The sequence below is a fragment of the Aythya fuligula genome, chromosome 2, assembly GCF_009819795.1.
Source record: "Aythya fuligula isolate bAytFul2 chromosome 2, bAytFul2.pri, whole genome shotgun sequence".
Lineage (NCBI taxonomy): Eukaryota > Metazoa > Chordata > Aves > Anseriformes > Anatidae > Aythya > Aythya fuligula.
The window spans coordinates 19,130,938-19,148,906 of NC_045560.1; the positions used below are offsets into that span (position 1 = coordinate 19,130,938).

At 35.5% G+C, this 17,969-nt stretch overlaps 1 protein-coding gene across 1 annotated transcript in view; it reads right to left on the bottom strand.

Moving 5' to 3' along the window:
- Window positions 1-17,969, bottom strand: part of ARMC3 (armadillo repeat containing 3) — a 61,064-nt gene that overhangs the window by 27,433 nt on the left and 15,662 nt on the right. Inside the window, exons 4-11 of the mRNA XM_032182314.1 lie at window positions 15,549-15,666; window positions 12,702-12,827; window positions 10,871-10,939; window positions 10,364-10,539; window positions 8,698-8,892; window positions 7,728-7,911; window positions 1,761-1,913; window positions 1,530-1,635 (exon numbers count right to left, since the gene is read on the bottom strand). Coding sequence (XP_032038205.1) covers window positions 1,530-1,635; window positions 1,761-1,913; window positions 7,728-7,911; window positions 8,698-8,892; window positions 10,364-10,539; window positions 10,871-10,939; window positions 12,702-12,827; window positions 15,549-15,666 — 1,127 coding nt within the window. The remainder of the gene's footprint in view (window positions 1-1,529; window positions 1,636-1,760; window positions 1,914-7,727; window positions 7,912-8,697; window positions 8,893-10,363; window positions 10,540-10,870; window positions 10,940-12,701; window positions 12,828-15,548; window positions 15,667-17,969) is intronic.

Genomic DNA, 17,969 nt, shown 5'->3' on the forward strand with positions numbered 1-17,969 from the left:
GTCACACTTGGAGCCATCTATGACTTATTAATGGTTTTGATTTAGAAATGAAGCTTTGAAGTAATTATATAGTCACATGGCATTCATCCAATATACATATTTAATGTAAATTATTGCTTCCTGATTTTCACAGAAGACCTGTGATTAGATTATCTTGTGCTTGCATATTGTAGTTGGAGCTGGATTGCAAAGACAGAGAAGTATATGCAAGCCACCTTTACAATTTTCTGACTCTGTCTAGCAAGAAACAAATACGGCCTCCATTATAATTCGGAGGAACAGAGACAGCTATTTCCCTGCCTGAGGTCTCAGAGAATTGTTCTAGCAGTTGAGCTAAACAATGTCCTGACTATCTCCTTGGCAAAAGAAACTGAATGAGTTGGCATAAGCTGCTATACCAACTCAAAACTCTCCAGAGACTCCCTTTTCACAATGCAAAACCTCAAAGGGCTGTGCTACGAAAACCAGCTGTAGCGGGGCTGAGAGTCTGACCCCTGGACTCCAGTACTGTGCTCTTTTTATGTGTGCATGACTCCCACTGACACCAAATGGAGAGTCATGCACATGAGGAGAGCAGAAAATCAGACAAAAAAAAAATCTCCTATGCGAATCTGAGAACAGAGTATTATTCTCTTGTGTCAAATTATGGCTCCATCTGGTAACATTAAGGGAATACTGGTGACTATTAGAGCTGGATCAATAAATTGAAACAAATAATTTATTTGGTGAGTTATTTTACTTTTTCACTTCAAAGAATGCTTGTGAATGGATTACAACTTCCTTGAGTATATTCCAGGAAACTTTTAAGGAATTTTATTTTATGGTTTGTTAGTTACATTTGATTGCTCATATACGTCAGACTGCTCTGTTTCTTTTCCTTGAACAGAACTTTTAATAGAGTTGGGATAGCAGAACTCTCCAACTGACAGTAGAATTTAGTTGGTACAATTATTTTGGACCTTACAGTCAGCTAACCAACCTTTGCTAATTATTCTGGATACTGAAGTTACATTTATTTTCTTTTAGAGTACACTGTGAGTATTCTCTATTACTTGGGAAACAAAAAGAAAAAGAAGGATGGTGCTGATATTTAGAATAACTGAGTGTATAATGTCTCAAATCAGTCAAAAAAAAAAAAAAAGCTGCAGGAACCATCAAATTTTAAAGGATACCTTACTGATTTTGAATTAAAAAAAATAAGTAATAGTAATCCCACATTGAATGTCTTAGATTATGAGGCATATTTGCCTCATATGTTCTCTTCAAAACATGATTTGTATCTCTGCTATCATTACATCTGCTTCATACCTTTCCCTGATAGAGCAAATGTTAGTGGAAATAGTGTAAGTCTTGTAACACTGACGAGAACCAACCTAATCCAGCCGACTCATAAACACCAAAAAGAGCTTTACAGACACACTCAAACAGATTTTTTATGATAAGGACAAGATGAGACATTCATTAAAAATCAAAACATTATAACTTGTGTTCAGATTAGTGTTTTAAATAATTAATTATTGCAGACTCACCTCGAATTGCTGGGACTGGCTGTAGTCAGATTAGATAATGCTATGACTGCAGCTTCTTTTACCTCTTCGTTGTTACTGCTTAGCAACTCTACCAGCTGGGGAATCCCTTTAAAATAAACAGTTGTATACATGAACCTTCAAATAAACCACGACAATCTGCAAAATCGTAACATGTTCCTTACAGAAGGAAAATGCACAGACTGTCAGTTTGTTCCTTCCCACCTTACTTACCCTGGAGTCCAAACACACGTTTGCTAGATAAATTCTCACACATGGCAGAAATCGCTTGGGAAGCAGCAACTTTAACTCCATCATTATCAATTTCCAAAAGGTTTATGAGGCAGTTCTCAACCTCTTCCTCATTTAAGATTTTTCTATTTTCAGCTTTAAACAAAAAAGAACAATAGCATTAATCTGCATTTGTTTTCCAAATCAGTGAAAGGACATGAATTTGATTTCATATACTTGTTTCTAATGTAACACTTGCTTTTGATACCATGGAACTTAAAACATTTTGCTAGGAGGCACCAGCAATTAAAAAATGTGCACAAAGGACCTGATCCAAAGCCCATTAGACTTAAGTGAACTCTGAATCAAGCCCAAAAGATGCCTATTAAATACAGCTTTAAACACACACAGCCCAACAGAATGCACTTTAAAACTTAAATTCACATAATGTCGACAGACATGATGAAAAGAGATTTTTCCATTCAGTAGATCATACTTATTCAGGAACATATTTACTCCAGTTTATGCTAACAAAGTTCAAATTTATAAAATGAAGAACATACTAGTAAATGTATAACTGAATTTAGTGGAACACCAGTTAGCATGCTCTCGGAGCCAAAAAAAGGCAGGGGGAGTTAAAATTGAATTTTAAATTCTGTATAGCTTGCAGTTCTTCATTAGAGCACACTGTGCAGAGAATTTCAATTTCATATTTTTGCCTGGTCACGCAGGGTTCACTGATGACCAACTATATGCAGCAGCTAAGAAAAGCCACAGATGTTCCTCTACTTAAGTAACAACAGAGAGTCTCTGCAAAGTACCTACAGGAGTCTGACGAGTATGTTAACAACCTCACTTAGCCCCAAATGGATTAGATCAGAAGTCTGGAGGACACATCCAAACTCTCTCCTCTCCCAATGTGCACGTATTTGTTAGAAACTGCTCTAAGTCAAACTTTCTTACCCAGAAAGACACTGCACAGCATATAAACTGTACCGTTAAGAGTCAAGCAAAATGAATTTAACTATATGCATAATTTGAAGTGGATTAATTACATGTTTGAATTTATATCTACATGGTAAAACTTTAAAATGTATCAAAGAAATCTGGGAACCAAGTAGTCTGCAAGACTTTGGCACATTTGGAAATTTTACTAAGACTTGCTAATGCTTTCATGGATCAATGCCTTATGTGGTCAGTTGTCTAATCAATTAAAAAAAAAAAAAAAAAAAGAGAGAGAGAGAGAGGGGGGAAAGAAAGCAAAGAAAAGCAATGGAAGTATCCTTTTAAATAAAACTGAACCTATGGAGAACAGAAGTAAAGAAATGTAATCCCACAAAGCCAAAGAAAAGACAATTTCATTGAAAACCTAGGTATGACCAAAAAAATAAATAAAAAAAAGACAAGAAGGCTCACTGCACATACATGAGAAGCTAGCTGTTTTGTCCTCGCTAGCTCAACTTTAACTGCTTTTAGAATCATCTGAGATATGCGATTGAAATCTGAACATAAAACACGCAGCAGATAAAACAGGATTTTAAGCATCAGCAGAACCTTGGCCACAACCTTGATATGTATCAGCCAGCTCTCAAGAGAAGGCCTTAATTGGGATTACAGACCGTTTTGACAAGTAATCAAGTATGCCCCTGGCCTGTTGCTTGCCAAAGTAGTCCATAATCCCTAATAATGATCTCTAGAGGTTCTTCATGCCTCAGTAATTTGGTTCTTATACACCAAGTTACTTAGTACTATACAGGTTTTCCTTAAAATTGTTCTTGTTTTTAAAGACAGCTATGATCATAGGTAAACATTGTTTACACAGTCACTTTAAAGATAATTTTAAAGATATTTTATGCCTGTATGAAGTCAGAATAATCATCATTATAATAATATGAATAATTTTTGAATGAGTAAAAATAGTGATTTAAAGTATCTTAAACAGAATGAAGAATTTTTCAATAATGAGGAAAAACAGATTTTGAATCTCCTGTAAGCAGTATGCACCTATACTTAGCCAGCTAGATAAACAGAAAATTATTAGCATTTTAAGATCCAGGTACCAATCCTATTTAAGGGAGGAATATTTTCTGCTGATCCTCTCTCTGCTTGTACAAGTTTTTCCCTTTGGTTTTTATAATAGAAATGAAAGACTTAAGAGTTGAAAAGCATCCTTTGTGTTAAAGCAATTCTCATGTTCAGTGCCAACACCATATTTACAGTGCCTAATTTCTTGACCCCTAAGTCATTTGAATACATTGATTTAACACTAAGTAAAATACTCAGGGTGGGTAAAATACCCAACCAAAAGAGTCTGGAGTACTAACGCTTCTGTCCAGTGTTTCATAAATTGGCCCCATCACAAGCTAACCTTTGTTTTTCAGTGTGTTTTCCTGTTTCGCCTTCTTTCCCTAAAATTGTGATCAAAGAGTTCTACTGATCATCCATTCAGCTCATGGATGTCAGTTTATGGAAATATTTATACCGATTTCAAATGAAAAAATGTTGTCATTAAATAGTATCATAAACTTCCACTGATCTTGAGATAACCCAAGTATATAAAAACTTGTATTGTAAAAAAGCAGATGTTAATCAAGTTACAGAGCATATTTAGTATGCTCTCTTTTGAAAAGATTTGCATTTAGATACATGCAAAGAACTCAGAGAGCTTGAAACCAGAATGTTGGCAGAGTGAAGCCAAACTTGAGTGAGCATGATCATCACTTTCTTCTTACACGTTCCCTAGCATTTTGCTGTTGTGGTGCATCAAGTGTTGGCAGAGGAAAGTCAGGCCCTCCTGAAACAACAGTCAGGATAATCCACTCACAGGTATTCAAAAATTGACAGCTTTAAATTATATTTTGCATTCTGAGGTGATTGCATTATTTGCTGTGCAAGGAAGGAATCACAATAAAATTCAACACTAATAGAACTACTGATAGATTGATATATTAAATTCAAAATTATGTTACAGAACAAAACAGATTTCCAGTGTCAAAAGGATAATGATTACAGAAATTTGATCAATTTTAACTTACTCGAACAGAGTAGCACCCTGAAGATGCTATTTAAAATTGAACATAATGTTTGTGCCACGTAAGTTATTCTGATATTGAGAATAGCTCTTAAGGGTTAAGCTTGTCTTATAACATAAAACAACAACAAAAAGTTACAGGAGTCCTTTCTAAAGGGCTCCGAGGGGCATAAAACAATACTGTTTGTAATGATAATATCACGAAAGTAAAACAGTAAAAAAAATTCAAAAACAGACACTGCAGTATACCTGCCTGACAGGATTAAAAAAGATATACATGTTCTTTCATAGCAGAAGTAAAATACTTCATTTAAGGAAATACAATACTTTTTGCATGCAGGAATATGCATGCAGGAAATGTTCCTAAAATACAACCATGATTATCAAATCTGAAGAATGTGGGCGACCTTATGGCTATTGCAAATTTAATGAAAAGCCATGTAAGAACTTCAAGCTGTGTTGTGTTATAGAGGACTCCCTCCAAACCTCGAAAAAACAGTAGGCTGGGGGTGGGCAAGAGCTGGAGAGGGGACATCACCAGGGCAGCTGACCTAAACCAATCAAAGGGATATACGGTGTCACTCAGCAATGAAAGGTGGGAACGGGGAAGGAGAGGTGGGGGCTCTTGCTGTAAAGGTGTCTGTCCTCCCAAACAGCCGCTCTGCGTACTGAAGCCCTGCTTCCCAGCACATGGCTGAACATTGCTTGTTGATAGCAAGTAAAGAATGTTTTTTCCCCTCTCTCTGTGCTTCCACATGGCCTTTGCTTGTTTTTTTTTTTTATTTTTTTTCCCCTCTTCCTTTTCCCTTTAATTAAACTATCCTTATCTCAACCCGTGAGCCTTTTCTTTTCTTCCCAGTGTACTTTCTTCTCCCCCTCTTCTTTTGAGGAGGGGGAGTGAGAGAGCAGTTGTGGTGGAGTTCAGCTGCCCAGCTGGGTAAAACCACCACAAGAGGCTGCTTGGTGTATTTACAACCAGGATATAAACAAAACAAAACAAAACAAAACAAAACCAACAAACAACAACAACAACTGCATGTTGTGGCAAATATTTCCATTATCTTATTGTCTTTGGACTATTCCTTAAAATGGCCCCACTGCCACTTCTCTTTCCACTGGAAGCCCAACTTTAGAGCAGTAGCTCTTGGTATCTGTAATAAATTCAGTGCTTCTGGGGGCCATGTTGAGCAGCACCTGGACTGTGTTTCTCCTGCGCCACTACAACACGTTGCCCTTTATCTAACTGGCTGTCACCAAAATTCTACAGCTGGGGAGCCAATATTTTAAATCTTCTGATCTATTTTCCCATCTTGCTCCATCCATACCAACTGTCATAGGCTGAAGAAGAGAGCAAACCTTTATAATGAAACCACATTGACTCCATTTGTAAAGATACATGACAAGAAGATGCATCTTCACTGACGGTAATATTCCATGATATAAGATCATACGCTGTACTGCAATATATTACGTGTACTTCTTGCCACCGCGCTTTACAAATGTTGTGTTCAGGCATGCTTCTACTAACAGCTGCTAAAATATTAGGCCACAAAAACTGAAAAAAGGAGTGAAAGAGGGAAAGAAGGCTACGCTTATTTGAAAATAAATATGAAAAAGGATGAAGATGCAATAGAAAGTCATAGGAGCAAATATAAATCTACTTAGCATACTACTTACAAGCCTGTCACAGGACTATAAAAATGATACTGACAGTCCTAAGTAGCATAATAAAATAACAATGCAGGAAAAATACACAAAGAAAACACTGGCATAAGAAGGTTCCTTCCTATCTCTGATATCTAAACATAAATGAAAATAATTTTCTGTGATTTGCAAAGCTTCCAACAAAGAATGATAAAAGCATACAGAAACACAGAATACTAGGAAAGGTAGACTCTATTATTTTAATATATCATTTACAAACAAAATAATTACAAATAGAAAGTCAAACTAAGGAAGGTGAGAAAAGAAGTGGAAAGATAAAATGGGGAAAGAAGAAAGGAGGTCTGAAATACTGTAGAAAGGAGAGATTGTTTTAGCCATGCATTAAATTAGACAGCATATTTGTAAAATAAACCTAAATTAAAGACATGACTCAACCATGAGATGACAGAAATATGAACAAAATATTTAAGCTCTGCTGTCATAGTTACTGTCATCAAAATCCCTCGACAGAACCAAAATCTTCTATAGACAGAAGTATATTATTTCTTACATTGCATTTTGTTATATAGCAGTCCTAGGCATATGTTGCAACTCAGAAACCAATGTATGGAAGGAATTTCAAATGTAGATTTATTTAAAGATCATCCTCGTGGGCAAAAGTGATGAGTATGTTCTGCCTTATTCAGAATTCCTTGGTGAATTATAGAAAAGTCTATAAAAAGAACCATAGGACGAATAATTATAAAAAGATGACAATGAAACTATTTAACTCCACTGGGAATATTAATCTGCAAGCCATTTGAAAGGCTTTTTTCATGTCCCTGTTAAAGGAATTTGTATTTGAAATTGCCTGACATTTAGATGAGCAGTTGTATGCAAAAGGAACTAAGCTTGTGATTAAGTCTTAACTGATATTGATGAGAAATTGTGCCAGCAGAGGTGACAGTTTTAGATGGTGGTGACTTGGCAGTTAACTGGCATCAATAAACAAAATAAAAAGGTTGTGTTTTCAGAGGTCCATTTTTCTTTAGGAAGTCAGCATTTTGCAAGAATCCGTTATGTTTAAAAATAAGTTAAGGCAAAATCTTAAAATATTCATATATATGTATTACCCAATTGTGCTCTGATTGCCAAGATTCATCATTGCAATTCTTTCTTGGCAATGTTTTCCTCAGCACAAGTACTATCCTCAATCAGATAAGACAGCCTCATTCTGGATGAAAATTTACTTCACAAACAAATTCACATACACAGATTTTTAAAAAGTCACATACAATCATAAGCTGCTTTGGCAATTGCCTTTGCTGCATTCTTCTGAATATCAGGAACAGTAGAGTCTCCTACAAATGAAAGTAGCTTTTTAAGGCCTCCTGTCTGCTGAATCAATTGCATAGCATGCACATCTTCAAGACAATTTCCCAACACAGCAAGAGCTTCCACATGTAGATCGTTAAATTCCTAAAAAGGAAAAAAGCCCATACAAAAATAACCTTCAAATCAGGATTAAAATATCTCAGGCTTTTAACTTTGTAGGATAATTGTCATAACTTTCTTTAGGACATTTTGTTTATATTACAAAATACATATTTTCATATTTATATTAGTCACATACTTTCCTTGATGTGTCTTAGGACTGAACACAACTTATTAAAAACAGTTAACAAAAAATAAAAAAAAAAAAAAGTGTCTCATTTATATCTAAATATGTTAGGCAGGTATTCAGAAAGGACCTGTCATCTTGGAATTTCAAAAATGTCACAAATTTCTCTATTTCTCTATTATATTTCCCTAGGTGACATCTGAAGTCAAGATGCACAAAAGTGAGTCTCATAATAACATAAACAATGAAAATTCCAAGGTAGGAAATTATATTTAAAGCCATGAATATCAAAGGAAATGCAGAAAACAAGATTGGTATTCAAACTGTGAGCCAGTACCAGAGTTCACCATCTAATAAAAAATTGAGAAAACATAACATTAAATGCTACATGGTGAGTTTTTCCTGATATTTACAATAGTTTGAGAAATGGACTGCAGATGCAAAACAATATGGCAACAATTTTAATCCCTTTGCTACCTCTTCTACTAAATTAGGTATCCTAGCTTATCTTGTTTCTATCATAGTTAGCTCCAAGTAAGGAACTGGTTTTTCTGTTATCACTGTCCTATAACACCAATATTTTTCATTAGTTATACTAACAATAGTGGCAAGAACAAAAAACTCTTAAGGCAAGTAAGCTGTACATTGGTTTCCAGTATCTTCAGAAGACAATCTAATCCTTGATTTTCTCCCAGTATTATCCTGGTTTCTCTGTCTTTGCTAATGACTTCTAAGGTTTGAAGGGCTAACAACTGAATAACTGGGTATTCGGATTTCAGTAGTTCCAGCAAGGGTGGAATTACATTCAGTTCACAAACTGCAGCACGGCTTTGAAAATCCTGTAGCAAAATATTCAACAAAGAATGTCAGTGATAGAAAATGCAGCAATACAGCAATTACTGACTTTAGAGAAAACAACGCCAAAAATCTGATTTCAAACATACAAAAATAAGCCAATACAGAAGAACATCAGTTTCTGAAGATTTCATTTTTCTTTGCTAAGAATCAAACTGAATATGATCAACCTCCACCCTAACCTTAAAATACAATTTTTTTTGCATTACTGAAGTATACCCTACAGTATCTAGCTATGGCTAAAGAAGTCTATTTACTCTTGGTTTTGCCATGTTTGTCTCATCACACACATTTTTTTGAGAAAGTTTAAAAAATTTTGTTTCATCATTTTTTTTCATCTCAGTGGGGGAGAAAATAGTTTTAACAGTACACTGTGGTTGCCTGGTTACTTCTTCTTTTGTTTCAGTAATTATAAAATAATGATTAAAATTTTCAACTTTAAACAATGTATATACTGCTTAATAAAAAGACAGTAGTAGATTATATTAAAATAGAAAAAAATATAAATAAATTACAATTTGCTTTTAAATAGCTTATTGCACATGTGCAGCATGCAATTATCCTTATCAATATAAGCAAGCACCAGGTGCAGTTATCCAGATATACCCTGCAACAAAGACAGGGAGATAGTAAAAGAGGAGAAAGAGTAAAATGTGATTCTGAATAGACATGCTCTGATGCCCCAAAAGAGATAGAGTTATAAACTGAATTCATTACTGAATTGATTCGCTTAAGCCTTGGAAGAGAACTGACATACAAATGCACCATTCTTTTGCTAAGCAGCATATGGATGACAATAGTGCTTAGTGTGAAAGTAGCCAATAACAAATCTATTCCTCCAGTATGGAAAGTAGCTGTTGACAGCAGTCACCTATCATTAGGAAGATGTTCAAAAACTGTGACTATGGACTTGCTGGCCAAGACAAGGCACAATGCAATTACTACTATAGTTCTAGAATTATTCCAGCCTTTTGGATACACAGGTTATAACTCCCATTACTAAGACTAATATTTTCCAAATAAGAAAACATATTCCTATTTAACTGGAAACACATTTGAATCCAGTTCTGTTCTCACGCTGCTGTACGGCACAGATAACTGCATTCAGTTTAATAGAAGTACAGTGAAATCAGCTGTATTCACAGTTAATCACAGAATCATGGAATGGTTTGGGTTGGAAGTGATCTTAAAGATCATCCAGGTCCAACTCCTCTGCCATGGATGGTGACACTTCCCATTAGACCAGGTTACTCAAAGCCCCATCCAGCCTGGCCTTGAACACTTCCAGGGATGGGGCATCCACAACTTCTCTGAGCAACCTGTTCCAGGTGTGACATTTAATGTTTTAAAATACATTGATAAGTCCTGAAGAGTAAAGGAACCAAATATTTTAAAATTATTAACCCCACTGAAAATGTTTCTCTCTCTGTAATTTAAAACAACAGTAAACTTCACCTGTACCAGGAGATAGATACATTCAACTGAATTCTTCTTAACATCAGGATCAGGACTATCTAGTAGTCTGATAAGTGGTTCTAATCCACCTTGCTCAAATATTTGTACTTTAGTAGTATAGTCAACAGCCATTTGTGCCAGACACAGAGTAGCAAATTCATGAATAACCACATCTTCTATAGGAGAAAAAAAAAGAAAGAAATATTTTGATCAAGTTTATTCAGCACAATATATGCTCACTAATCTGGTGGTTTAAAACATTTTTGAAAGTAAATAAACATTAGCTGTTAATCATACCTTATTTCTTCATAAACACGTTGCTCCATCTGTACAGCATAAAACATTACTCAGTGAAAAAATGAGCTATGCTTATAAAAGTGATTACCTATTTAATATATATTATGAAAAATCATAAGTTACATGGAGGATTTTATTAAATTGTCTGATCAAATGACAATAGAAAAATATTTTTGAGAGTATTTTTGCACAAGGAATATTGTAAGCTACCTTCTGGCACCAGGTGGGATAAAAGTGCATTTGTGACATCCAGTTCCCTCAGTAACTTCTTGACGTCATCTACAATGAAATAAATGCACCCATGAAATCTTTCATTTGGCAAGCTGGATGGAGTAAAGAAACAGATTCTGCTCCAAGGGGAATGTACTTAAGGTTACTCCCTGAGTGTCAAAAAGAATTGACTGGAAACACATAGCTGAAGTTATACCAAGATCATAATGGGCCCAGAAAACGTACAGGAGATTTTCAAGTACAAGACAACATTCTTTGCCTTTTCATAGATAGAAATTTTCTCTACATTTCATTGAAACTTCATTCAAAATACTTGTCTCTAGTAGGTTCTTACTCTATGTTGCATGGTTTTAGTTGTCAAGGAAGTCATACTCCAACAGTTTAAAACTATTTGTACGTAAAATAAACAAACTAAAAACAATCCTTCCTTTATTTAATTTTCAAGCCTTCACTTTCTAATTTTCTGATAACAGAGCCCACTTTGCAAATTGAAAACATTAATTACACAGGTCTTATTGAAATCACAGCAAAGACTCCCAGAAGCATTTTTCTTGTTAATGGCAAAGTAGCAAAACTACAACCACTAAGCAGAACGAACAAGAAACATTTGGGACAGACTTCACGTGATCTTACAGAGCTGTGTTGTTACTATCAACACATTGCAGTGCTGAAATGCAAGAGAAATGGTACATGACGAATGTACTTATAAGGAAATATAGATATGTGTGTGTGCATATAAATGGAAGATCTTCAGCCATGCAAATCCATGTTTGTGCAGGAAGCCACGGTCTGAAGAGAATAACTGCATGCTAGCATGGAGTTGAAAGTAAGGTAAAGAGCATAAGATCTAATGCAACATGAAAAGCAGGTAGCAATTGGTGAAATGATATAAATAGCGGTTAGGATATCATCATGAAAGACAACTGGGCAAATCATCTTCCAAAATAAGACCTGATTCATTATATTGATTGGGTATAGGTTTACAAAGCGATGCTAAAATAACTGCCACTGAAATTCAACCTTATGTCACTTATGTTTTCATCTTCTTTAGGTATGCTTACACTCTGCTTACTGAGGCTTGATCATCTGGCACTCAGCCACCCAGCATGGATGTGATACATACCTTAGAAAAAGGTACAAGAAAATCTGCATATACTCATCATGGTTAACTCATCTAACAATGCTAACGGCTCCACAAGATATGCTGGCTTGCCATGACTGCAATGTCTCTGAGAGATAGGTTGAATATCACTAGCTCAGATACAAGTAACAAATACCTACACAGCAGCACTGACCTGCCAAAGAAGCTGTGTAAATGTGCATGTCAATGCTTCAAAGTTCAGGGCTTTTTTTTGCCATTGACACTTGAGTTAGCTGCTATAAATTTAACACTTTTTCTCCATTATCACTACAGTTATACCAGTGCCCCTAGTAACAACTGATATTTAACCATGCATTTTTTTATGTACATGATATATACTACTTTATCCTTCTCTTCCAGTTTTTGTAAAAGAGGAGAGTGTGTCATTTCAACACTGGTTGGGCATCTTACATAGTCTGAGTTTCTCTGATAGAGAATTCCAGTACTAAACTCTTTCAATTTATTCCTATCAAAACAAAACTAATGACTGGAGGAAAATTCACTTCTCTTGTATTTTTTTTTCCAAAATCAGTGGAGTTCTCTCTAGCAAAACTAGGTCCTTTGTTTTGAGTTGCTAATATTAGAAAAAAAAAAATCACATGAGCGACCTATTGCTTTGATGCCCACAACCATACACATTGAAAAATGTTAAAAAATTGAGACTCTTACGATTAGAAGCCATGATACCAAATACCATCATGGCATTTCTGCGTACAATTGGATCTTCATGTGAGATGAGTTTATACAGACGTTCCACTGCTCCAAGACCAAGAAGTGTCACTTTGTTTTCATCACCTAAAGAGTAATTAGGTTAAAAGTAAGAAATGTAACAAGCTCACAGTTCTAATATAACAGAGTAAAATAGCTACCATCTTTCACTGGACCACAGAAACATAGGAAAAAAAAAAAAAAGATTGGACAGGACCATGGGCGCTCCTATTCAAGATAGAGCAGGAAAAAACCTTGCTCTTACCATCATGGGACACGTTCTGCTCTCCTTGCTCAGGCAGCGTGGGGCTGTGCTCTTGCCCCTGAGGTCCTGATCCCTCACCTGGTCTGCTGTCACCCTGACTGCTGGTTCCCATCCCTTGCGGAGCAGCCAGTCCCTGCTGCTACCTGGGAACACGGCCTAGCAGTAAGAGTTGTGGTGACACCCACTGTTAACTGAGCTTACAGATAATCCAGAACAATTGCCCTGAAAGTGAGGCATTTCACTGGCATGGTAACTGGATGGATAAAGTTACAACACAACAGATCACCACAGGAAAGGATGGTCCCATATGCCTCTGCAGAGAAGTAAGGAAGAACCTGTCAGTCCTGTGCCAAGTGGTGGGGAAGGATACAGGCTGGTTTGTCATCATCATCAAGGGTCATTAATTCCTTTAACCTGTTTTTGGATATGTCTTGGATATGTCTTTGAATATGTCCTTAAAATGTTTTTGGATAAAGCTACTGGTTACAATAGGGTTCATCTCAACCTGGATATCTTTATGAAAGTAATATAAAGTGTATATGTAAAGTAATATATATAATTACAATGTATATGTACATGTAAGTAATATATGATAAAATATTTACTTTAAGAAACATTAAAAAAAGAAAAAGTATTCAGAAGCCAGAAGTTCCAGTGCTAAAGTTGACTATTCAAATTAAATTATGACTTCTTAATGTGCACAGTGGCTAGTCTTTAACAACATCATTGCACAGTAACGTTTCCTTCGGATTTGTATATCAGTTCTATGATTAATTTATATTTTTAAAGCAAAGGATGCCTCTGTCTGTTGGACAGCCAACTCATTTATTAGAGACTACCACAGTAGTACAAAGAATAGCTTCCTACTTGGTTAAGTGTAGGTGACTGATATTGCTATGAACCTCATTTTATTTTCCTGTTTTCTCGCATCCTAAATTTACTTTCCTAAAGCAACTACCACGATTTGGATCATTAAATCTAACCTGAGATTTTTACCAACAGACGTGTTTTGTATGATTACAGCCTTCTGTTCCCTGCTCAAAACAAACAACAACAAACCCTACTCCTATTTTCGGTTCCCACATCATTTTTATAATTAATTTTACAATGAACTGTGGGAGAAGCTGCCTATCCTTCCTGGCTACAAGACAGCAGTGTGAGAAGAAACTGGAGAACTGTGCTCATTCTCAAGCCAAAACACAATTAAAGCACAAGAACTAACTTTTATTGAGGGATGGAACTTAAATTACTAACATCATTTAAGAAATAAATTAATTTCAATGTGAAAACAACCCTTCTCTTTTGCCACAGTGCAAAATTACGGCCTAGAGAGTCTACAAAGAGTACAATAATTTATACATGAACAATTGAAATGACTGTTCATTTAGAAGACACAGAAAAATTAAATTTCCATCCTCTTGCAGCACACCATATGTTACTGTGGACAGCAGGGAAGAAGGCAGCAAGAGTTTATGGTATGCAGTTCATAGCTGCTTCGCAACATTTCAAATTCTCTCTTTACATACTAAAAATTTGGTTGCATGTCCTCAGCCAAGTTTGCCACTGTAAGCTGAACGTAGACATCTTCCAAAATCTAGGGATTCCTAACCAACTGTCAGAGCCTTCAGATTTTCTCTCGTAGCTTCAGCTGTGTTGATAATTGCCATCAGCACAATAATCAGCATATAAAAACATATTTTTTTAAGAACACAGATTAAATGTAAATTAATATATAAAGAAGATTAACTATACCAAGAATTCTATCAATGTATACCAATTTGGGTGGCTGGCAAGGTATGAGAAGGCAACTTTGGAAACGATGAATGAGTAGGAAACTCAGCAAACTATGTGCTACATCCCTTTGAGCCTTTCTTAAAAGTTGTCTACAGGGCACTCGGAACATGATGCTTATATATTATAGTTATATATTATAGTTATATATAATGCAAGGACCTTTGGAACATGTGGAATCTTGGAGGCTTGTTAGATTCCCAATGCATACAGAAATAAGCTTGATAAAGGAGGCTGAGATCTTCAGTAAATTTTCTGTCCCAGTACTGTCATGTGGATATATGCAAAAGTAACAGAAGCAGGCTAAAAAGTAATTTTCATTCACAGTACACAGCTCACTGAGATACACAGACATGAAACAACTATTTCTCCATTTTCAAATATTTAGTTGTTTAGTTTAGTACAGAAGTTTCAAACTGTAACATAAGAAGGAGAATCATTTTCCCAGAAGCAGGTCTGTTGCTCCTAACAAAACAGGTACAGGTTATATCTAAACCAAACTCTATTGAAAAGATAATATAATTTTCTACAATAAAATGCTAAAAATCTACATGTAAATCAAAGAACTTTTTTATAACTTCAAATACAGGAGTGACAGATATTTCAGGAAAAAAAAAAAAAAAACACAACACAAAATCTTGACAGAGATCTTTGAAATGAAATGAAGACTTTATTGCTAGGAAAATAAAAAATTATGAACTACTATCAAAACACAAACAAGGCAAAGGAAAGCTTGTTGCAAAAGGACTAACCTTTTGACGCAAATTTATATATAGCATCACATGCTTTGGCCAAAACTTCTTCTTCAGGAGAACTAAGCATTAGCACGACTGTTGCTGCGGTTTTGCTTTCAATCAATAGAGGATCAAACTAGGGAAAAAAAAAAGGAAGAATAGCTTGTTTATATTGAGCCTTTCTGTGTGCTGCAGTAGACTCCATGCTTCATTTAAAATACAAACCAAACCAACCAACCAACCAACCAAACAAACATAAATTTGAGATCTACACTGAATTAGAAATATTAACATTGTTACTTACTTGAAGAAATTCAATTTTTAATAACAATTTGAGATGTTGAAAAATAGGAAAGAATAGGAAATCATCATGATTTCATCTACTATGAAGATTTTGGAAAAAACATGACCGTTCACTATACATCCAGGAAGTTTTGAAGGCAACAGACTATTTAACTCTGTTACACATGAAAGAGCATCCTGCAGCTTTGGAATCAATGGCACCACCATAAATGACCCCTTTCTTTGCCTTCAGCAACACAGTTCACCACGATCCTGTATACTAGCTGAAGTATTTCTATGATAATCCATGCTCAGTCAGCTAGAAACGATGCAGCATTCACTTCCATTTCTGACCTCATACAGAAAGAAAATTTCCAACAAATCTGTCTGCTTTCACCCTCCTGATAGACTTTGGGAATAACATCTCTTGAGAAAATGAACTCTTCTGAAAAAGCTTTTTGTTCTTTAGCACAACTCAAGAATTTCCAAGAAAAATACCCATTAAAAAGTTTTAAGTTAATTTGGATTTAAAATACAGATTTATATATGCATAAACTCTCATCTGTCCCAATGCTGTAGACATATGGAATACCTGTTTTGCATACAGAAGCTACTAGATACTGGAGTCATGCAGAATCTCTCAATATCAATATACCTATCTTTAAAATACAGCACATCAATCATTTAGGATAGCAATATACTATTACAATGTATATTTATGTTGTGTATATCTTAAAATGTCTATAATTTGTTTTACTTCATTTTAAAACACTTTAATAGCTACATCAGAGGCACACGTTGCTGAATATCAAGGGCATATATATATATACATATATATATCACTTGTCAATCAAGGAAATTTTTTGGAGCAAATATTCAACGAAGTTATGAGTGTGCTAGAAGGAAAATGTAAAATGAAGTGGTTTTTTTTCGGCTCACCCAGACGTGTTCCAAAATTAGGCAAAATATGATATGGACTTCTAAATCCTTATTTTTGGTAGGTTCTTAAATCTAAATAATTTCATCCTCTTCTACAAGGCACATCACACAAATTAAGTCTGCAAGATCAAGATCCAAGTTTCCCTAACAGTTCAGAGGTTGCCTGGCTAATGTGTTTAACTGCTCTCCCGACCTTCAAGCAGGTCCGAAAACCTGAAGACCTGTCCAACTTCATGCTTGTTGAGACAAGTTGGAGGCAAGGGACAAGCTGTGGAACAAAGCTCCTTTTCTATAATCAGCTTATTGCACCAGAAGTCATTGTACTCAGTAATGACTTGGCAACAAGATTTAAACCAAACAGAGGCACAATGGTCCAAGTTACATCTTAATGATGGGCCTAAAACAAAGGAATTCATTTTGGGAATCTTCTTTTTACATTGTAAGGAGGCAAAAAGTTCAGCTTATTCCAACAGCTTACTTTATTGATTCACTCTAGCCATATGAGAGACATACAGGAGAACTAAGAGATGCATGGAACTCCCTTTATCCACCCTCACACATCTCTACTTCTGCACATGTGTGTTCCTTGCAGAGAGAGAACAGAACACGATCCTTCAAGTAAGCACTAGGATGTAAGCAGAGACAAAACTTTTTTTCTGGGAAAAAAGGTGTTTGAGTCCATTCTAGCCTATTATTGAACCCGCTCCTTTGAAACAATGACAGATAGAAGAGATGTTATTCAAAACATATATTTATACTTCAGCTTGTAAAAAGGTCATGATGCTTCAGGTAAGAAGTTCAGATTCTTACATACTGTAAATTTAAATGATTACCATTAGTATTACATGAATACTAAACAGATGTGGCAGAGTCATTAACCAAACCCAGATGTACACACGCTACCTTCCAAATCTTTTGCAAATTGAGGACTTTTAGTATATAGCACACAGCAAGACGGAGAAAAGAAAAAAAAAAAAGACTTTGGCAGGGAGAAAAGGAAGCCATTTATGACTGTTCATTATGGGCTGCAGCCAGCAAGCCTCCCTTCGTGAGCAGGTAGCTCTGCTCTCCCATACAAAGGGGGGAAAATTGCGTACACACATCTAGATTAAATTTTGCATTTTGATTTTTAATTTGTAGAGAGCATTAGGACGATGTCTAAATTCTTACTGCTTTAGCAGTATGGGTACACTCCACCTGTAAATTGCAGCTGACATG